General features: G+C 51.3%; 8 protein-coding genes across 8 annotated transcripts; 5 read left to right on the top strand and 3 right to left on the bottom strand.

Moving 5' to 3' along the window:
* Positions 1-15: 15 nt before the first annotated feature.
* Positions 16-2,018, top strand: COCMIDRAFT_31831 (uncharacterized protein; the record flags this gene model as incomplete). The annotated part of the gene is made up of 2 exons (XM_007684363.1): positions 16-810; positions 858-2,018. The coding sequence occupies 2 exons, from the start codon at positions 16-18 to the stop codon at positions 2,016-2,018; spliced, it is 1,956 nt and encodes a 651-aa protein (XP_007682553.1).
* Positions 2,019-2,902: 884 nt separating this feature from the next.
* Positions 2,903-4,142, bottom strand: COCMIDRAFT_80802 (uncharacterized protein; the record flags this gene model as incomplete). The annotated part of the gene is made up of 8 exons (XM_007684409.1): positions 2,903-2,957; positions 3,024-3,112; positions 3,166-3,214; positions 3,269-3,354; positions 3,407-3,520; positions 3,582-3,646; positions 3,699-3,988; positions 4,105-4,142. 8 exons carry the CDS (start codon positions 4,140-4,142, stop codon positions 2,903-2,905), a joined length of 786 nt encoding a protein of 261 aa, XP_007682599.1.
* A 220-nt stretch (positions 4,143-4,362) lies between these two features.
* COCMIDRAFT_80611 (uncharacterized protein) lies at positions 4,363-5,112 on the top strand (the record flags this gene model as incomplete). Its single annotated transcript, XM_007684408.1, has 1 exon — positions 4,363-5,112. One exon carries the CDS (start codon positions 4,363-4,365, stop codon positions 5,110-5,112), a length of 750 nt encoding a protein of 249 aa, XP_007682598.1.
* A 383-nt stretch (positions 5,113-5,495) lies between these two features.
* On the bottom strand, positions 5,496-6,749 carry COCMIDRAFT_31828 (uncharacterized protein; the record flags this gene model as incomplete). Its single annotated transcript, XM_007684362.1, has 1 exon — positions 5,496-6,749. The coding sequence occupies one exon, from the start codon at positions 6,747-6,749 to the stop codon at positions 5,496-5,498; it is 1,254 nt and encodes a 417-aa protein (XP_007682552.1).
* A 449-nt stretch (positions 6,750-7,198) lies between these two features.
* COCMIDRAFT_31827 (uncharacterized protein) lies at positions 7,199-8,251 on the top strand (the record flags this gene model as incomplete). Its single annotated transcript, XM_007684361.1, has 1 exon — positions 7,199-8,251. The coding sequence occupies one exon, from the start codon at positions 7,199-7,201 to the stop codon at positions 8,249-8,251; it is 1,053 nt and encodes a 350-aa protein (XP_007682551.1).
* Positions 8,252-8,810: 559 nt separating this feature from the next.
* On the top strand, positions 8,811-10,653 carry COCMIDRAFT_31826 (uncharacterized protein; the record flags this gene model as incomplete). The annotated part of the gene is made up of 2 exons (XM_007684360.1): positions 8,811-8,976; positions 9,098-10,653. 2 exons carry the CDS (start codon positions 8,811-8,813, stop codon positions 10,651-10,653), a joined length of 1,722 nt encoding a protein of 573 aa, XP_007682550.1.
* Positions 10,654-11,251: 598 nt separating this feature from the next.
* On the bottom strand, positions 11,252-11,768 carry COCMIDRAFT_80556 (uncharacterized protein; the record flags this gene model as incomplete). The annotated part of the gene is made up of 4 exons (XM_007684407.1): positions 11,252-11,307; positions 11,412-11,519; positions 11,625-11,684; positions 11,735-11,768. 4 exons carry the CDS (start codon positions 11,766-11,768, stop codon positions 11,252-11,254), a joined length of 258 nt encoding a protein of 85 aa, XP_007682597.1.
* A 1,447-nt stretch (positions 11,769-13,215) lies between these two features.
* COCMIDRAFT_21648 (uncharacterized protein) lies at positions 13,216-17,712 on the top strand (the record flags this gene model as incomplete). The annotated part of the gene is made up of 8 exons (XM_007684329.1): positions 13,216-13,575; positions 13,622-14,273; positions 14,330-15,707; positions 15,788-16,540; positions 16,601-16,751; positions 16,805-16,957; positions 17,020-17,061; positions 17,110-17,712. The coding sequence occupies 8 exons, from the start codon at positions 13,216-13,218 to the stop codon at positions 17,710-17,712; spliced, it is 4,092 nt and encodes a 1,363-aa protein (XP_007682519.1).
* Between the last annotated feature and the right edge of the window lie 3,558 nt (positions 17,713-21,270).

Raw genomic sequence — 21,270 nt, 5'->3', positions numbered from 1 at the left:
CGACAGCGGGCGTCGATGGCCAGCACGCAAGCCCACCACGACTGGACCGCGCCACACTTCACCACAACAGATGCCACAACGCCGCCCCATATCCACACAGCCCCTGGCGACTGTCCTCACTCGCCCGATGCCCTGGCCGCTGCAGTGACCCTGGCGACACTGTCCGACAACAGCCCGCCCACCAGTCATGCTGACCATGCCGACGACCACCACAACGACGACGCCGACGATGATGACGATGGTTATGGCGGAGGGATATCGCTAGCAGACTACCAGCAGTTCATGGAAGACATGCCTCCACCACACAGCGCCCTCGAGCCAGACGAAGAGCAGGCCCAGGACGATGCCACGCCCGAGGCCCCCATGCCAACACTCCTATCCCAGATCCACCCCGCCTATGTCGCATACCTCCCCTTTGAGATATTCGACATATCCAGCACACCTCAAAACACCTCCACCACCCACATTCCCGCGCCACCGGTCTACATGAGCCATGTGTCCAGTGGAGACCCTGCACTTGAGCCACCGCCCACGCTCAACGAACCACATCTGAGCATCCAGGACAAGGGCGCATTCTGCCCCATCACCTCCTACTTCCACCACTACTTCAACCCGGACAAGACCATCGTTCCCGGACTCGACCTCATCCACGTTCCAAACACAGTCACTCGAGACGACCTCCAATGCGACCGCTACGACTACCAAGGCATCGACTGGGAAGTGCGCAAGACCACACGCTCGGTCGTACGAGAGTCGCGATTCGAGTTTGAGAGTGAGAAGCTGTCGCCTGGCTTGAAGCAAGTCCGAAAGGTACCAGAGCTCCTTTGTGCTTTGTGGTTTTACCTAACACTTTTTAGAGCATAGCTCCTACCCCGAACACAGATGTCTTCTTCAACTTCGCCAGAATCAACACCACTCCCCGCGTCTTTGTTCCTCATTTCCAGTTACGGAACGTCCTGACAGCCACATCCCGCAACGACATCTACTATGCCTATGGCCACCGCGTCTACCGTACAGACGCCCAAGGGGCCCCTGCCGATGTCGTCGTAGACCTTAGCAAGCGCATAGCCATTGATGGCTCGGTGACCACTATTGCTTCTCGAGACAACGTCCTGATTGCTGGCGCCTTCGAGGGCGAGTATGCAATCACGGACCTCTCATCTACCTACGGATCACCATGCACATTTGGCCCTACCACAGATTATGTAACAGACACTAAATCGCGCATAGTCAACCACATGCATCTCTTTGATTCGCGGCGAACCTACTCTCCGCAGGCTGTCCTGTGTTCCAATGACCATCACCTCCGTGTTCTGGACTGTGCCACAAACACATTTACCAACACATTCGTCTACTCAGCAGCCGTCAACTGCTCGGCCACTTCGCCCAATGGACGGCTGCGAGTCGTGGTGGGTGATTTCCAAGAAACACTCATCACCAACGCCGAGACAGGCGAAGCATTTGAAACACTAAACACACACGCAGACGACGCATTTGCATGTGCCTGGGCAGATGACGGCATCCACGTTGCAACAGCCGCCCAGGACTCCACCATTGTCGTCTGGGACGCACGCTACTGGCGCGAACCCTTGGCCGTCATGAAGAGTGAACTCGCCGTCCCACGCTCTCTGCACTTTTCGCCCCTGGGCTCCGGCCCCCGCGTTCTCGTCGCCGCCGAAGCAGACGACTATATCAACATCATCAACGCGCAAACCTGGGAGTCAAAGCAGGTCTTTGACTTTTTCGGCCCCGTCGGCGGCACTGCCTTCACCCCAGACGGCCAATCCCTCTTTATTGCCAACGGCGAGAAGCGCTTCGGCGGCATCATCGAGCTCGAGCGCGCGGGTTGGCCTGACGCATCCGTCCGGCGTAATAGCTTCGACCACGACGAAATCTGGGACGATGTCGCTATCGATTGGGCCCGCGACGATGTGCTGAGTCTGGCTTGCGGCAAGGCTCGTGGCGGTGATGTGGCGCGCCGACGGCGAAATGTCGATTTAAGTACCGTTGTTGTTTGACGGTGACTTCTGTAGATGAAATATTTTGGAAGACATTTTAGTATATGAAAGTGGGCAATATGGAAATGGTATAGGCTTTTTTTTTCTTTCTTTCATCCTCGGCTACAGCGTTGTATAGTCGTTCGATACCATTCTTGACCGGGGAGGAATCCCCCTTGGCTCTTTTTTTTGGGGGGGGAGGGTTTGCTGGAGGCGGGGAAAGTTATCAAGGAAGAAAAAGGAGGAGGATTATCTACACCTTTGTTGTTGTTGTTTTCTTCCTTGTTTTCTTCCTCTTCCTTTTCCCTCCCCTTTCCTTCGCAAACCCGTTCAATGCTGTTTGATCGATTCTCTTTCAGCTTTTTTTTTCATTTTCATTTTTTTTCATTCGAGTTATATGCAAAGGCAAATGACATTTGGGATGAAAAAAGACATAGGGGTGGATGATACCACGATGGGCATTTAGGGGCATTTTGAATCACATTTAGACCTCTTTTCTTTTTCTTTCTAACTTTTCTGTTCGCTTTGAACAAATCGGCCAATTTTTTTTTCTCCTCAAGGCTTCTCATTCCATTGCTCGTATACACACACATGTCATATCAAAAGGTGGAGGACGTGCTGTGCTATCTCCGATGTGATATATCGGCTTGTTTTCCTTTGTGCATTTCATGTTACGAATTAAATTTTGCGAGTTTTTCCCTTCTCTTTCTCTTCTACCCGACTTCCCCCCTTTCAACATATCCTTGCATCATCGGCATCGTTCACCCCAGCCTTTGCCTAGCAAAATTTTTCCTTTATATCCTTTCCAAAAAGACTGTTAGTGTGATCGCCTCAACGCCTTCGAATCATAGGACCAAAAACCTCAACGCCATCAAATGCACAGTTCCGCTATTTGGAGTAGAGCCTTAGACGAGCAAAACGGCATTCAAGCACCCGTCGTTTTCGGGGTTGTTGGTGATTCTGTTGGTGCAAGTGTTAGCCGTTTGATCCCGTGGGCAAATATCAATTCATGAGGTATCAACGTACTGAGCATAGCGACCCCAAACGACCTTTCCTCCGGCAGTCACAAGTCCGAGTTCGGAGACGTTTACTTCAATGATGGTACCCTTTGTCAACTGGTAATAGTTAGTATGAAGTATCTCGCGAATAGGAGTCTGGGAAAACATACCACACCCAACTGAGTGTACAATGGCTGCTGTGGGTTCTTCTTGACTGAGCTGTCCAGGTGTTAGCATGCTATCTTCCGTTTACGCGGTTTCGAAATGACATACATAATCGGCAGTTGGACTGTTACATTGAGTTCAGGGTGCGTGACGTTCGCCTTCTTGTAACGCAATCCCATAGGCCTGATGAAGCGCTGGATCCAGTGTCAGTATGCGTTTTGTGCGTTAAGCTGTAGCTGTACAAACCTCGTATTTGACAGGTCGACGAGTGAAGCCAGGACCGACGAAAGTAGGCTTGGTAATCATTCTCTTCCAAGACTTCTTCTTAGTCTTCTTACCCGTCTTGACGACACTGAACATCTAGATAAGTACAAAGTTAGCGCATGTCTTTCAAAAAAATGATGCAAATGGTGCTCCTTACCTCCTCCTCGGAGATGCCCTTGACCTTTGGAAGCGGTACAGAGAACCTGGCAGCCTTCTCATTCCCTAGAACATAGCGTCAGCACGTGCAGAGAATCAATGCACCTGGTCTACTAACGCTTTTGCTTAATGGCAGAAGACAAAGCCTTGGCATTCTTTTCGTTGGAACGGTCCAACAGGTAGGAAGGTAGCGCCTCGGTAGCGGGCTCGGGAGCTTCGTTCGACTTGACATTTCGCTCCTCGTGGGCGCGAATCTTCTGCTTCATCTGAATCTTCTCCTTCCTACGCTTCTCGGCATATTGCTTCGCCCTCAATCCACGCAGGTTCTGGGCCTTCTTGGACGCATTGTGACCCTCACGGGCTTCCTTCTTTCGTTGGCGTTCATCGTGATCGAAGCGCTTTCCGTGCCTAGGATGGGGCTGTTAGCCAGATTCTTCATTTGCCAGGTGGTGCAGCCTCGGTATTTGCGATGCGCAAAGCGTCTGCAGGTTGGGTAGCGGCATGGGCAGTGGGCACAAACGTACTGCTTCGTAAAGCGCTCAATGTACTCGTTCTGAGGCATGGCGACTACCTCTCTGTGCTAGGTGTGGTAGGGTAGTGGTGGAGTGGAGTAAGTCGCCCTACAACAGCGAGCGCAACTTGCCTCTCCAAAAAAATCGGCGCTAGCCCCCACTAGCGCGCAGCCATGCGGGAATCTTCAACATCGGACCTCCGCAACCACCCAGAATCTATCCAAACCCCCGGCAGTCTGCCAGCCATTGCGACCCGCACAAAACACAACAATGGCGCTGCTCGCTCGTACTGCCCGCAATGCTCTCTTCGAGTCCAGGTCGATAATACAGCCCACGATTTTCCGCGCAGGAGTAACAACAATATCGCACAACCTCGACGCATCAAATACACCAGAGCCGCTCATCCAATCCGGCCACCGCATATCACAGGAAGCCAAGGAGCGCTCTAAGGCACCTCAGCCTCTTCCAAAAAATGCTCCTAAACCTGCTACCTCTGAAAACATCAAAGCATCGCCACATGCTCGATCAGACATTGTCTCGACAACACTCACACCCTCCATCCGAACACTCCTCCCGCTCCTGCAAATGCAACCAGCCCACTACATAACCGCACATCTCCACGGGCGCCCCTATCTCCTCACTCGCGGCGACACCCTTCGCCTTCCCTTCCAGATGCCAAACGTCCGTCCCGGTGATATCCTGCGTCTCAACCGCGCCACACACATTGGCTCACGAGACTACACATTAAAAGCGCCAGAGGCCGTCAAGGGGACCTCGGACCACGGGAAGAAAGTATATTATTTGGATGAACGGTTATTCACTTGCAGAGCGCGCGTTGTGGGCGTCGAGAGCGAGCCATTGCGGGTTGAGGAAAAGACCAAGAGGCGGCGAAGACATGTCAAGCATGTTAAGAGCAAATTGCACTTTACAGTGTTGAAGATTAGTGAGTTGGAGGTTAGGAGTCTGGAGGAGTATGAGTCAGCGTTGGCGCAAGAGGGCGGAGAACAAAGTGTACGATAGTGGTATGAGGGGAGGGTTACGCATTGAAAGATGCAAGGTCACAATACCTTGACGACGAATCCTTGATTATGTACATGTATCGATAGTCAACTCGACCGAATTCATAGCAACCGTCTCAATAGAGAAATCCTTGGAATGCACACACCCAGAGGGCTTTCTGTACTTTTTGACTTACCCCGGAATGCTGGGTAAGCAAAACGACATGTGTGAAACTAGATTAGTGCCGTTCAGGACAAGAAGATACACAAGTTTCGCACTTGATAAGTCTCAATGCTATGCTCTGTATTGTAACTAGTTTTACAGTTGGGTATTGTGTGATCTCCGTACGCCAATTATGCTTCAATAACCTCTAACTAAGCTCGCTATTCGCTAGACCGCTGCTTCTAATGCACCACCTGCGACGCATAGAAGTCTGGATATTGATTCTGGATCATCGATGTGACCTTTTCTACCTCCTCTGCCAGTCCAGTCACGTTGGCATCCCATTTGCGCAGTTCCTTGCCCACTACTCGCTCTGCATGGCCCGTCTTGCGCTCTCCACTTGCCTCTCCCTCGAAGAAGACATAACGGTCGATTTGATCAATGTATCCGGCAAGACGGCCTTGCTCCAGCATCTTGGCTGCGTAGTCTTCGGCCTTTTCTGCGTCGATACCCAACAGCTCGCCAAGCTGGTCGAATCCGATGTTGTTGTATAATTTTGATGCGCCGACTAGATTGTGTTCGAGAATTGCCTTATCCAATACTGTCAAGCCGTCTGAGCCTCGTGCAAGGTGGTGCGGATCCAGCTTTGCAGAGAAGGCTTTAATTTCGGCAGGCGTAAGCAGACGGTTCAAGAAGATCTTCTCGAGGATTGCGAAGTCGTCCGCAGAACTGGCTCGGTCATCTTTGTATAGCTTTGCCAACATCTTTCCTCGCTGAGGACCTGCTGGTGCAAGGACTGTACAGATGATGGCCCGTCCCAGGAAACCATCTCGCTCCTCACTATCCACCAGTGGCTCATTGCTTATGCCGTAGTAGGCTTGTGCAGCGTCCAGGAAGGAGCGTTGTGAATCAAGAATACGAGCTTGACTAAGGTGGAACATAACCTTGGTCGCCTTATCTTGGACACTGAAGATGATGTTTTTGATCTTGTTAAGATGTGTGTATGCGCTCGTTGGGTCGTCCTCTTCCAGGTAGCACCGCACTATGCGGATCCATACTTTGGCCTTTTCGTCAGGAGTGACGGACTTCTGGGTGGACTCTAGATTGATGGTAGCTAGTGTCTGTGCAGACCGCCTGTAATCCTCGTTCTCTTCGAAAGCATCTGCGAGTGCTTGTTTGATCTGGGTATCCTGCTCTTCATATTGCCCCGCACCCTTAGACTGTAGTAATGTAACAACCCTTTCACCAATCTCTATCTTGGCATCTGGGTCTTTGAGTGTCCGGAAGGCGTCCACAAAGGCAGCAAGAAGAGGTCGGAGCACGACTATGCCGAGTGAGTCGTCGAGCAGAGTTTGTGCATATGCTTTTAGGTCGGCAGCCACATTGGCCGAAGAATCGATGATCTGTTGGAGGAGAGCGGTGTATTGGGAAGGCTTGTCGCTAACAGGCGCCGTCTCAATCTCCTGTAAAGCAGTGGTGACAGCTTGCGAAGCCATGGTTTGGGAGGGGCAAACGTAAACTATTGCGGGGGGTTGGTTCACTTGACCGTGGATGGGCGGTTGGTTTCCGAGTTTGATTCGAATAATACAAACCGATATGAGAGAATCTGTTCAATAGTCTCACGAGAGAAGGTCAAGATTACGCTCACAGTGTGAGCGATAGGCAACAGACGTGGGGCAGCTGGGGCAAGCGCGAGGCTGCGCGACAGCTCCGCATTATCGATAACGGCCTTGGCACGCTAATGCGAGCGCGCGCCGGGAACAACCAACAATGGGCAGCCTGCTGCCTTTCATCATTGCACCTACACCTAACCCTCCCTTCGTCGCCCTTGTGCCACGTCTTTATTCTTTCCCTTTTCCAACAACATCACGGTCTCTACCTCTGCCCGGAAAGTCAAGCACCCGCTCGCTACCCAGTATTGCCACAGTCTCTCTCACACGTCGCCATGAACGGCATCAAGGCAGACCCCGATGTCAAGATGGACCCAGATGCATCTACTCCAGGCGGCGGTTTTATGGACGATGAGTTTTACGAGGATACTGGCGAGATGATCATGAGCAAGGATAGTTCAGAGAAGGATATCTGGCTCACGCGCATCCCGCCGTGGCTGTATGAAGCAGTTTCAAAATGGGATGATCTCGCCGATGGAAACGACAATGACCAGATACAAATCGGAGAGGTTTACGGGTTTGCGACAACCAGCGGTATCGATAAAACGAAGCCTATGCGTGTCTTCCTCAACGACCGCTGGCGCGCAAAGTCGAATCTGCCCTCTGCCTTCCAGCTTGATCCCGCGCCAGCCACCGACACAATACTCGGAAACACATATGTTTTTACAGAGAAGGATTTACCAGGATTTCGGGGTCATAGCTACGGAAGAGGAGGCAACCAGGGGAGCTTCGGTGGCGTGCAAGATCCCAAGGCGCGCATCCAAAAGCGAAGCAAGTACAAAAAGGCCATTCCTAAGCAGACCGCTCTTATTGGCCACGCGACGCGACAGTACAATGCCAATCCTTTGGAAACAAAGGAATACAAAGACTTTAGCGCCGCACGTATCAAGCAAGCCATTCAAGGCTCGCACATGACCACCATAATTACCAAGGACACCGAAGTCTCAGATGTCAACAATTCCATTATGCTCAACAACCGATTCAAGAACTTCATCAGGCCTATGACCAAAGGAAAATCGCAACAGAACAAGGCTGCTCGTATGGCCAGGTCGGATCTCATCGATTTCTTGCATACTCTATTCGACGAGTATCAGTACTGGCCTATGAAGGCTATCAAGCAGCGCACCAAGCAGCCTGAGCAATACCTCAAAGAGGTGCTTGGCGACATTGCACTCCTTGTCAAGTCTGGACCCTTTGCAAGTAACTGGAAGCGCCAAGCCGTTTTTGAAAATCAACGTGATACCAGTAAACAAGCCGAGGCAGCAGCTCCAGAGGGTCCGGGTGATGGAGATTCAGAGGGTGAAGATGAGATGGAGGATGTGGTCTAGAGGACAGGCCCAAACACTGCAAAACCTCTATATGTGAGGATGAAGATGCTGGCCAAGGATGTGACAACTGCTTTAGCGATACCCGACTTGTACAGAAAAATGCGTGGGTGAAAAATTGGTATTTAATTCAAGACGAGATTTTTTTCTGCGTTTTCGTCTATTTCCTCTGCAAGAAACCATAAGGGGGTATTTTTGCACTATTTGTATTATAAAACATGCGTTTCTTGCGGCTCGTAACCAATATATACTATACTGGACTCACATAGTCAAAGTGTAGTGAAGCACTCCAAGACCAGATACAGTTTGTTCGCCAGCTGTCATGATGACGCTAAACCTTTCATGACTCGTACCGGCCAGGCCGAAAAGTATACCGCAATAAGTAAACCGACCCGCTTCCTTGCACTTCGGTTATATGTACATATGTTCAGTCTGTACAAGAACGTTCACGTCCATCCATTTCCACGCCCCTTGTCCAGCTTACTCATTGCAATCACTGTATATCGACTGGCGAATAGCAGTATTCAATTCGCCGTTCTAAGAAGAGAAAACCAGAGGCGCGATGGCGCGGCAACAACAGCAGGGCCATTGGTTAGACAAGTATGCAAATAACCATGCTGCTTGGAAGTTATCAATTGCCCCCAGTAGAAATCAGGTGTTTCAGCGTCCCCTGGGACTAGTGGAAACCTCTTTCGACGCTGATGGCACATACTATGGCGGTCGGGCAGGTATGTATGTGAGCTTTCTGTGCAACCCCCAACCTCGTTTTGCTCTGTCCAAGCTATGCGGAATACTCTCAGCAGTATTCCAGAACGAAATTCATCATAATATCAACTGACTTTCTCGCAGATATGACTAGTTTCTTTACCTTGGCCATTCAGCACAAACTCTCAAAAGATGAACTGCGGCATAGGATAGCCTTGGCATGGACTTCCCTTCGCCTACAGCACCCTCTCCTTCTGGCACGCGTTCATAACGACCCGGATACAGGAATGCGTGGCTTCGCAGTAGACATCCCTTCTACACAGGATACCGCTATCCAAGCTGTCAAGGACAACATCGTTTGGATCGAAGATGCATATGACGACGTCAACAACAAAGAAATCTACCGCCACGCCTTCAACGTGACCAGAATCATAGAGCCCAGGAAATGTCTGTCGAAAATACACGTTCTGCCCATTACACGCCTTCCTGACGGGACATTCTCCCTCCGCCTTCTTATTGTAATTGCACACCAGATATCCGATGGTTTGTCGGCGTACAACTGGTTCAGTCACTTCAATCGCATTTTGAATCAGCCGCCTCACGAAATCTTAGCGGACATCGAAGTATTCCGAAAAGCAGATAAAATAGAGGCCATTCTACCAGCAGCCCAAGAAGACCTGTATCCACCTGCTGTCGGGAACAGAGCAAGGCAACGCTGGTTCTGGGCCTTGATCCGCGTGTTACGCCATGTACACAAAGGCCTACCACCGACATTTACGAATCCACTTCGTCGCGAACGGAGACTGGAAGCGCCACTACCGTTGGAGCCAAAATTTGACAAGATCTTTGACTACAGTGCTTCATCGCGACCCCCAATGTCATGCGGCCACATCAACGCTGCACTCTCTGCCTCGGCATCCTCCCGCCTCATATCGCTCTGCCGTTCCGCAAAAGTCTCCATAGGCGCCGGTTGCTTTGCTCTCGCAGGTCTAGCCATGATGTCGATTCACGAATCCCTCAACCCCTCATCCCAACATCCCCCCTTCACAGCATCCTTCCCACTAAACCCACGCGCCTGGTTCGTCAACCCTCCACCCCCGGAATCATGTATGCTGGCTTTCAGCGAAGGCATTGTCATGCCCTTCCTATCCTCGGAACTGCCCATTGAAGGCAGATTCAAATTAGTAGCCAAGCACGCAAACCGCGAACTAAAGGGCTATCAGAAGCGACTCAAGGACAAGGGTACGGCAGACACAGTGGGTATACTAGATAAGCACTCTCCAGCCCGCCTTCTTGCAACGGGATATATTGCGCAAATCGAGATTGTCCGAGGTAAATTGCCGCCTGAACGACGCTCCTCATTTTACAGCAGTCCACAAGGCTCGCTTCCGCCCAAGATGGCGGGAATCAGAGCGACGTGCGGTGTTTCCTCTGTAGGGTCTCTCGCGGCATTTTTCAAAAGGGGCACTTATGATCTTCAAGATCTGGGGGACAGAGATTTTGCAGCAGATTTCCGACATGTGAATATTGGGGTTAGGGCGAGGGAGAATGAGTTTTTGGTGGGAAGTTTGACTAATGCGGAGGGCATTGTGACTTTTGGAGTGAGTTACGATTTGAATGCTATTAGTGAAGAGAGGGCGGAGTTGTGGAAGACGACGGTTGAGAATTTGCTGGAGGTCGGAGGGCAGGCGAGGTTGTAACATAGTGCGGCGCAAGGTAAGAAATAAAACTGTGGTGTGTATTTTCTTTTATTAAAAAAAGGATTTGGAAAGCGTGTTGATGATGACAAAAGTAAAGATTAGTTTAACAAAAAACTGAAGCACGGAGTTGTGATCTCGATACGCATCGATAGAGCATTCTAGTAATTACATTAAATTCCTCTGGATGTTCGCATTGGTGATCTGGTCTCCCTGCTACATGTCTAAATCTGCCTCACTAGTAAACAACATGTATGAGTGTTCTTGCCCATTTGTATACATATTGGCTAAAATACTAGACAATCCGTACTTCTAATTTTGTACATTCGAAACCATAATCCACAGTCGTGGCAGATTCCGCGGCACAAACGCTTTACGTGCGAGCGGCCGAGTCCCATAACCCCCAACGCCTTGCTAAGTATGGTGCAAATCCGCCAACACGGCCGCTTCAGTTGGACTCATGGGAACCCCCCGAAGCGCTTTTAGGTATTCATACCCTGGCAACGGCGCTGTCAAGGCGTTTTGTAATCTCGTTCTATGAATATTGTGATTATGCCCGTTATAGAAGTCTGAACTTCCTCCGGCTCCATGTATGCAACGATCATCCGAGAACGATAAGGTATATTATCATAAGGGTGTTGATGAACATTAACGGTACTGCATGGAGGTCAGTTTATATGTCCTAAACATTTTCCAGGGAAACCATGAGTGTTTCTTGTGGGGAGCGTGGCTGCCAGCGGCTGACGGAGGTGTAGACATACTCCGCATCAATGTTCGTACTGAGGAGACGAGGTTGATCAGTCGTGCCTTGACGCTCGAGTCATCGCGTTGGCCAGGAAAGCCAGGATCTGCCGACGCTGTCCAGCCAACTGTCTATAGTCAGCATACGTTTGTCCCAAATAAACTGATATAGCCGATGCGCGTGCGGGAGGATATAACGAGGGACGGAGGGCATCGAATCAGATCAAACGTACTGCGTGCGAGAAAGCGGTCTTCGGAGAGGATGGCGATTGCATTGATGAGGAGTACAGCAACTAGACGTGTTAGCGACTTGGTCTGTCTAATGCGACTTCACAAGGAATACCATAGAACAGCCCTCCTAGCCCGAAGAAAAACATATTTAAGGTCTGATTTGAGTGGCCTTGCCGATTGGTGTGACGTTTGTAAAAGCAACACTAGGAACGAGGATTAGAGCGGTGGTGTTGCTGGGGCTGCATGTGAGAAAGACAGTTGTCGTTCGCCAGGGTCAAGCATCATAGGTCTTTGGATTATGTAAGCATCCATGTCCGATCCGCGAAATAGTACTGGGTCGCATTTCCACGATTGTTCTGCACGCTTGCGGACACGTCAGATCACCAAACAAAAAAAAACATGTGTAGCTATTATGTCGCGTGGATGTATACAGCTCTCGTGATCACACTATAGGACATGCACCAGAGAGTATCCAGCAAGTATGCCTGACTGTGCACTGCAACATGGCAAAAAAGAAATCTGATCATGATAAACAAAACTGCTGCTCGATCTCGATGTAAATTCGATATGAATGGCCATACTCTATGGTAAGACAGCTGGACATACTATACCTTCTCTAATGGTAGATCACGCAGTCCTTGGTTAGTAGCCCCTCTATCAACCATAGTGGGTTGCGCTGATGATATAAGTAATACAAGTACATGCATGCATGCATGCAGGGATTGCATCCCAAGCAGACGAAACCGATCTGCAATCAGTGGGATTTGACACGTGTAGTCGGGGTGATCCAAGTTGAAGATGTGCGCGAGCCGCGAGAACCCAGTGCAGGGTTCCGGCGATGATCGCTTGATCGCTAAGGCCATGACGGGCCCGGCGCACGTTTCTGCATGGCAAACCCTTCTGCCAACATGTTGATTTTGCAAAACTCGAATGGCCAGGCCCGGAGAGAAGGCCATGGCCGGCGCTGGTCGTGCACTGTCCTGGCGCCTATTGGGTTAATATGCAGAGTTGCGTCATTCTCGTTGCGCCAGGAGGGCGGTCGGGGTGAAGATGGCGTTCTAGAATCGCTGGTGCTGCTTTGACTGCCCTGCTCTTGACCTGCCTATGTGCCGATACACACAAAGTACACACAATAGCAGCATCTTTTAGGCAGGCGACTGCTGAGAAAATCCTCGACGCACTGCAGCCTCGGCAGCTGGCAGAAGCTCCTTTGCCCTCTGTGCGCTAATCGATTGTCTGGTCTAGAACTGATCTGCCCGCCTCTACGCCTCGTCGTTCAATCCCCACTTCGAGTGCCCATCGACCGTACTCTACTCTGTTCTGCAAGCGTTCTTCCTAACGTCTCCCGCCGTCACTCCGCCCACTAGCCCCAGAGGCGCCTTCAGCCTTTCCTCTCTCTCGCGCTTTGTTACACGCGGCTGCCCCTATGCCTGTGCTAGGAAGCCCGTTACTCGCCGCCGCCCAGTCTCCTTGAGACGATCCAGCCTCCTGGCGTCCTTCCTTCGGTGCTACGGCCACTATCTCCGCGCTGACCAGGGTGCGACAAACAATCTCACATACCTACATACACCCTGTCACGACATCGGCGCCGTAATGACTGAAGATATCGCTGGCAATGAGGGCGATTACTTCGCAATGGAGTCGCGCTCCCGGCCAGAGTCTCCCAGCTCCATACGGAGCGATCCCATGTCCATGCACTTGACTGCGCCCTCAGCCACCATTGCGTCCCTCACCGCGCTACAATACTTGCCAATCCCAGTCCTTGTCTTGTCGTCACAAAAGACTGTGATACTAGCCAATGAAGCCATGGGTCGGCTGTTCAACATTGATTTTGAAAGTATCCATCATCTCTCCATAACAGAGGCCTTGCAGGGCAAGACCATGGGAGAATTGGGTGTAGATATTATACAAAACGGTTCTCCGATCCTCATCACATGGGAGGTTGGTGTTCATGTGTGTGGTCATTATGCCCAAATCAGCTAACGCATGTTATGTCTAGGCCTTCCTCGATTGTGTTGTGAACGATGCAGTAGCAAACAACGTGGATACAGACGGAGACTCTTATATGGCGAGCGGACACACCACACCCACTGCAGACAATACCGGTTATCGACAGGACAACAAGCAAGCCCAATCTCTGCCGCCTTTGAGTAGTACAAATCTTGTACGGACTACGGTACACGATGTATCGGTGGATGTGGTTGTCGTACCACTTGCTCTAGGCTCCGACGACACCCTGCAAAAGTGTGACAGAAAAGGATCATACAGTGACGCAGTACAGGCATCATGCATTGTTTCAATATGGAGCATTGAAGATACTCAATACTACACGTTGACCTTTACAAGCGCAACACCAGCCCAAGGTTCCAAGAAAGCACAACCCTCGACGCGCATGGTAAATCGTACAAATACCGGAGTGAGGCTTGACAAGTCGCGCAGCTCGGGCTCAAGTACATCTTCGAGCCGACGCTCCAACAACAGTTCAAATCCCGCATCCAAGGTTGTCACGCCCACCCTGCAGCATCCAGAGTTCCCTCCCCGTGGTCCTCCTAGCAAAAACAAAAATGACATTGCAAATTCCGCATCTGTCTTTCAGAAAGCAACACAGCTCAAAGATGCCATTCTTAATTCCATCACTATGCCTGCTTATGGTATGTTCCTTTTCTTCTTTCCTTGAAATGTCTGTATTTTGCTAACCTTTCCCAAGCAATGTGGAAAGACGAGAGTTTCGGTATACCAAACAAAGCGCTACTGCGACTCGTGCCCAAAGACACTTCTTTCCTTTCTGGCGACCAACGAAATTTTCTTGCGCAGTTTTCGTGTTGGACTGAAGACTTCCAACGTCGCCTTCCGATAGAGGAATTTCCTATCATTGAGGTCTGTCGCCACAAGAAAAGAGTCGAGAAACAGCGGCTTGGCATTAGACACCCTTTGACAGGCTCTGGGATAGTATACGAAGTCAACGGCGAACCGGTTTTCCACGAAGAGACTGGAGAATTTCTTGGTGGCATAGTGGTGTTCAAGGATGTTACGGAATACACCCAGAAGATTGCGGAGCAGATTGAGCAGAACGAAAAGCAATTCGAGTATATTGCAAACTTTATGCCCGTCATGGTATGGACGACTACCCCAGATGGCATGCACGACTGGTTCTCGAAGAGATGGTACGACTACACAGGCTTGACAGTAGAGAAGTCTTTGGGCGAAGGCTGGCGGCTTCCATTCCACCCCGACGATATGCGCGCAACCGCTGAACGCTGGATGCACTCGTTGAGAACGGGAGATGAGTACAATACAGAATACAGGTGTCAACGTTACGACGGAGAGTGGCGCTGGATGTTGGGGCGGGCTGTGCCCTTCTACGATGACGCGGGCCGGATAGTGAAGTGGTTTGGCACTTGTACCGACATCCATGACCTAGTGCTGGCACGTCAAGAGGCGCGACAAACAAGGGAGCAACTGCAACAGGTCATCCAACACGCAAAAATTGTCTTGTGGGTCATCGACCGTAACAATCGGGTCAAAGTGCTCGAGGGTGAGATTGATGCCAACGAACACTGGCCAAAGGACCAATTGCTTGGTAGAGACGTATATGACGTCTTTGCATTTACTGATAACAATCGAGAGCGTTGGTGCGGACCCATACAGGAAATCCTCCAGGGCAAACAGTCGGATGAAATCGTTAATGGCGGTTACATGTCTGAGAATCGCTATTACCGAACCCGCCTAGTGCCGCTGATGAGCATGTCGCGAACAGCAGGTGTTGAAGGGCAAGCTTTTGTGGATGGTGTTATAGGTGTCTCGATGGACATTACAGAATTACGGGAAAGAGAAGAGCAGCTGAAGGAGCAGGAAAAGGAAAATTCAAGGCTCCTGGCCAACGAGGCAGCAGCGAAAGAAGCCAGCCGGATGAAGTCTCAATTTTTGGCCAATATGTCCCACGAAATCCGAACGCCTATAGCTGGAGTCATTGGCATGAGTGAGCTCCTGTTCGATATGGATCTCAATGAGGAGCAAAAGGAGTGTGCCGAGAACATCCATCGGTCAGCGAACAGTCTCTTGACAGTGATCAACGACATATTAGAGTAAGTCATTTCTCTTTGTCAAGAATATTGATTGTCGTATTTACCATGAAGAACCTGCTGACTTTGTAACCCCTTTTCAGTTTCTCCAAAGTGGAATCCGGGCGGCTGGATGTTGAAGAGGTGCAGTTCAGTCTCAGCGTCGTGCTCAGGGATGTCAACAAGATGATGGCCTTTGCGGCCAACAGAAAGGGGCTGGAATATCAGAGTTTGATCCAGGACGAAGTACAGTCAGATCTACGAGTCATTGGAGACCCAGGTCGACTTCGCCAAATCCTTACAAACGTCCTCACCAATAGCATCAAATTCACGTCTGTAGGGACTGTCCAGCTGTCCGTTTCCATCAGTCATGAAACAAAGGAGACAGTCACGGTCAACTTTAGCATTGTTGATACAGGCATTGGGATTGAAGAAGAGGTTCGCAAGCGGCTATTCCAGCCTTTTAGTCAAGCAGACTCATCCACGGCTCGGAGGTTTGGTGGAACTGGCTTAGGACTGACTATCAGTAAGAACCTGGTTGAGCTCATGAAGGGCCAGATATGGCTCGACTCCAAGCTGGGACAGGGCACTACGGCCACTTTCTGGATCCCCTTCACCCGGGCCCCTTCACAGGATGGTGAATCTCCGTTGGTGCATCTCGAGTCGATACCAGATCGGCTTCAGAGTGACATGTCAGTCTCCTGTGGAAGCTCTGAAGGCCATACGCCACCATTGACCCCACAGGTGTCCAATGGAACTTCAGCTTACCCAATGTTCAAGTCGGCCATACCGGATCAGTTTATGAGTCTTTCTGAGAGTGAAAGACAGAATGTCCATGTGCTGGTTGTCGAAGACAAGTAGGTTTTTTTTTCACGAGAATACATGACTGAGGAGATTGCTCACGAAACCGTCTACAGCCACATCAATCAGCAAATCGCCCTCAAAACGATTAAGAAGTTGCACTTTTCAGTCAATGCAGTGTGGAACGGCCAGGAAGCACTTGAATACCTGGCCAAGGAATTCGGTCCGTTACATCCACGTCCGGACATCATCCTTATGGACGTCCAGGTAAGTAAACCATGTAAGGCTGATGTGGCTTGGCAGCTGACAAATGGTTGCAGATGCCCATTCGTGATGGTTACTCTGCCACGCATGCTATTCGGACAGAAGCTCCTTGGCGCAACATGCCCGAGGTTCAGGGTGTTCCTATTGTTGCCATGACAGCGAGTGCAATCCAAGGAGACAAGGAAAAGTGTGTGTCGTGTGGAATGGATGTGAGTACTGAAATAGACATGTACTAGTGTATGGAAGAGCGAGAAGTGCTGAAACTTGACAGGACTATTTGGCAAAGCCAGTAAAAGGAAAGGTTCTGGAGAAGGTAAGTAGGTTCCCCAAGCAGACGAGTGAAATCGCTAACGACCAAAAGATGCTTGTCAAGTGGGCACTCGAAGGACGGCGAAAAGCGGCAAGGGAAACGCCTTGCACAAATGACAAGGATCGACGGAGCAAAACAGTTCCGAACCCTGGAAACAGCTTTAGCGCTAGTGATCACCCGCGAACGGCAGGCATGTCTCTGGAATCTGAAACGACGGCGCAAGCACTGACCGCGGAACTTGACCGCCTCCACTACCAGAGCGATGCAGCGTTTGCAAGGTCCAGTGAAAATGAGAGTGAAAGAGCCATGCGACGAATTCATGCGGAGGAGAGGGATAGGAAATTGCGGGATGAGAAACTATTCTCGCTCGTAGGGCCTCAACTGCTTCACCACGAGGCATCCGAGGGGCCCAACAGTGAGCCGTCAATGCCTTTGACCGTGGAAAACATTGAGAAGCTGGTGCACGAACAAGACCCGGATGGCTCAGTCACGAGAAAGTCACCGTCGCCGGACGAGATGGACTCGAGTGCTACCAACCATGCGCCTCACAGCATAAGTGAGGACAACAACCACTTAGGCGTGCCCCGGCCGGGATTGCAACAGGTCCGGAATCGTGAAAGCGAACAGACCATTGTCGAGCAAGTGGCTCGATGAAGCAAGTGACGTTGAAAGAAAGGGAGAAGCCGAGATGATACCGTCAGGTTGACGTGCAACTGAGGAGTGAGAGCAAAGGCTGCTCTTTCCTTTTTGGAAGCTTGTCCATGGCGTACTCCACCAAGAAAGGTCATGCGTCAACCGTGCAGGATTTCCCACTCGAGTGGACGGGTTGAGAATAATCAAACAAGCACAAGGGCTGTTGGCAAGGGGGGGGCGCGCTCAGCTACGACCACGACCGCGACCACGACCACGGTTTGGGGAAGTGATGATGATGATGAAGATTATGAAAGTTTGAATGTTGGGGCTGGGGTGGGCGGAGGTAAAGGGAGGAGGGGCCGCTTCAGCCAGGCTATGTGATGATTGGTACGGCTTCCCAAGGCATCTGAGCACGTGCTTTCCCGCTCTCACGGTAGCAGCCAGCAGCAACAGCACGGAGGGTGATATCCATGCAATCTCATGTCAGAAAGAAGAGTGTGGCTTTCGTCTTATAGCAGCTATGCACTTTTCAAAGACGTCATGTGCAATGAGAGGCTACTTTTGCCGTTAATAAGCAATGTTGTATTCTAGTGCACATCGCTCAGAAGGGGTAAATGCGACGTACTTGGTGAGTGTTTTTGGGGCGGACGGGCGTAGGGCGGGCTGTTACGAGTAGTACTGTAGCATTGGCACTGACATGGGGTGGTGGTGGTAAGGTATTGGTATTGGTATTGGCATTTTCGCACGTTGACAATTTCTCTCTTTCTTCTTCTTGTTTTTTTATCGCGCATAAAAGGGGAAGGGAAAGATGACAGTGTAGGATCTGAGGTGATGGTCACAAGGCTTGGCGTGCGGTTCGAATTAGGAAGTGGGCAAGATTCCGATCTGCGAACTGCATTGCACGTTCGTTAGTTTCCACATGGCAGCCCGTCTCAAAGTGGAATTGGATAGACAATCACTTCCCAAAGGATTGACTTTATGATGAAGATCATAAGCCTTGGACGTTAGAGAGGTGCGGGAAGTGGGATGAAGATCATAGTAGACAAGCCAGATAGGATTTTGGACATGCAGAATCTCCCGCGCAAACCTTGGAGATGCACGGACACTTGTTGTTTGATTTGTTTTGGTTACGCAGCCCACGCGCCTTGCCCCCCCCTTCAAGGCTGTGAGGGTGACAGCCCACGTTACTCCCGCAGTTTCAACAAACGTTACATCGGGCGGCTTGAGCACTTGGGGCACTGCGGCACGCCGACTCGAGGCATTTTTCTCTTGGCATGCTAACTTGTGATTGGTCGGCAACGCGGGCCCCATTGCGCCGCTGCCCGTAACGAGCTTTTTGCTCAAAAAGAATGGATGTGCAAGGTTATGTACAGGAGTGTACATGGCAGGGTGCCAGAATGTCGGGTTCTCTTGATTCGCTGCCTCGCCGACCACATTTGCTTTGCCATTTCAATCGAGTGCTTTGCGCTTGTCTGATAGGCTTTCGGCTCACTTGCTGCCCTGTTCTCTAGTGAGCCTCTGCTGTAGCCCTGGTGGGCGGTCCACCTTGTGATGACTCCGCAGTTGGCCTCTTGCGTCAAGGAATGTTAGTCGACCGGTGTGAGAGTCCGTACTACAACAAGGACAAATGCAAATTCACTATCTCTATCTTGCCCATGTCGAAAGATATATGCGCCCCCCGGCTGTCAGAATGCGCTGATCGCTCTTGCAGAGCCGCACTTGTAGCTCACGACGGAACCGTGGGGTAGGCTTGATGGCGATCTCCAGGAAAATGGAAACAGTGTTGCACATCGGATATAGAAGTGTACATGCGTAGGTGTACAACCATGTCTACAGCAGCTTAGACACGCTATACAACGCATACGAGGGGGGGAGAGAGGGGGCGGGCGGTGGATTTGGTTCTCCACGCACTACGCGCTACTACTCGTATTGGCTGACTAGACTCTGATCTCGGAAATAAAAAAGAGAATCCACAAGCTTATCGACGAGTCGCCTTGCTTGGCAAGCCAACACAAAGTCGGCCTCAACAAGTCAACGGCTGATAAACTGAGGGGATGCGGCCGAGCTTACGAATGCAGGGTCCAGTGTGCAAATGCCGAGCACTTCCTGGCCGGTAACGGACAAGAGGGCATGGGAGCATGGGACGCGCAAAATTGCGCTGTGGCGCGAGGTTGCGGTCACTTTGAAAAAAAGGGCTGTATCCACTGGTCTTGCCATGGGGAGGCCGAATGGACACAGCGGAAGCGGTAGGGCAGTTGAGCAGGTGCTACTTAGTTGTGGTCATTTGGGTTGACGGCTCGACGAAGTAGAGCAGAGTAGCGCTTCCGCAGACAGGTGCATGGCCGCAGTAGCGCTGGAGAAAGGCGCAAGCATGTGGATACCTGGCGCTTTCAAGTGACTTTGGAGAGCGGGATGGCGCTGCTGCTACAGGAGTTGCCCTGCATCACAAGGCGCCGCGGAGCGCCCAAAAGTGAGGGGTGTGAGGGGGGAGTGCACAGTGCAGTGGTGGGTATGTAGTGGGTAGTGGGTATGTAGTGGGTAGTGGGTATGTAGTGGGTAGTGGGTATGTAGTGGGTAGTGGGTATGGGTAGTGGGTGGTAGTGGCCCGGGCACGATGCACATGGGATGCAAGGCGGCCGTGCAGTGGCAGCAGACAGCCACTCAGACGGCGCAGTCATGTGCGCTAGTAGGCGGTGAGATGGCAGTTCCCCGTATGCATCGTCTTGGCTCCTTTGCCACTCCCCTCATCACTTGCAAAGGCAATGCGGCGACGACTTTGCCCACCGCATCGCGCCCGTTGCTGTCCAGTAGAGTACTAGAAAGCCACTGCGCCAGCGGCCGTCAGATACACGACAGAGTTCCGACATGACTTGGCTGGCGATGGTTATGCATCCGGTGCAGGCACACGCACACCCCTCACTCATACTCTGCTCCCACGACGACTATACTTACTCGAGCGGCACGCAATGCGCACTTGGCCGCCTCGACATCATCTTGCATGCAGTGCTGCTGTCGCCAGGTACAAATTGTGCGGTGCGCCAATCAGATGCCGCTAGAAGCCACCCCCAGCTAGCAGCAGCGCTATGGCGCCTTTTCCCATGACGACATCCAAGGCCAGCGCCCACTTTGTCTTGCTGCCCTCACTCAGCAGGGTGTGTCATTGGGAATACAGGCGGGGCTTGGCTCTCATCACTGCTCGCAGCTAACAGGTCCCACGCGCTTGAGTAGCTATGTACACTTACATACACGCAGGCGTGTCTAAGTGGGTGGGTGTGAGTGCCAGTGTGTCGTGGGAGCCATGCTGTCGTCATTGGCAGGCATGGGCGCTGTAGGTGAGTACAGCAGCACTATCTGCTCGTCCTGATGGGTATGCCACTACCGCTTCGAGAGGGTGCTGTGCAAAGCAGGTACGGCGACGAGATGACGCTGTCCCCTATTGGAGCGAAGGCGTCTTCCCCCATCCAGCCCACTTGTCCCAAACTGACGTGCAAGCCTCAGTTTTTTCGGTCCACCATCTGACAAAGCCCTCTCAGACATCTGGCATCAAAAGCAACGTGGACGGCGATCAAACGCTTGACC

The sequence above is a fragment of the Bipolaris oryzae genome (genome assembly GCF_000523455.1).
Source record: "Bipolaris oryzae ATCC 44560 unplaced genomic scaffold scaffold_2, whole genome shotgun sequence".
Lineage (NCBI taxonomy): Eukaryota > Fungi > Ascomycota > Dothideomycetes > Pleosporales > Pleosporaceae > Bipolaris > Bipolaris oryzae.
Note: the sequence above shows the minus strand (reverse complement) of the source record. Positions and strands in the feature narration are given on the sequence as shown.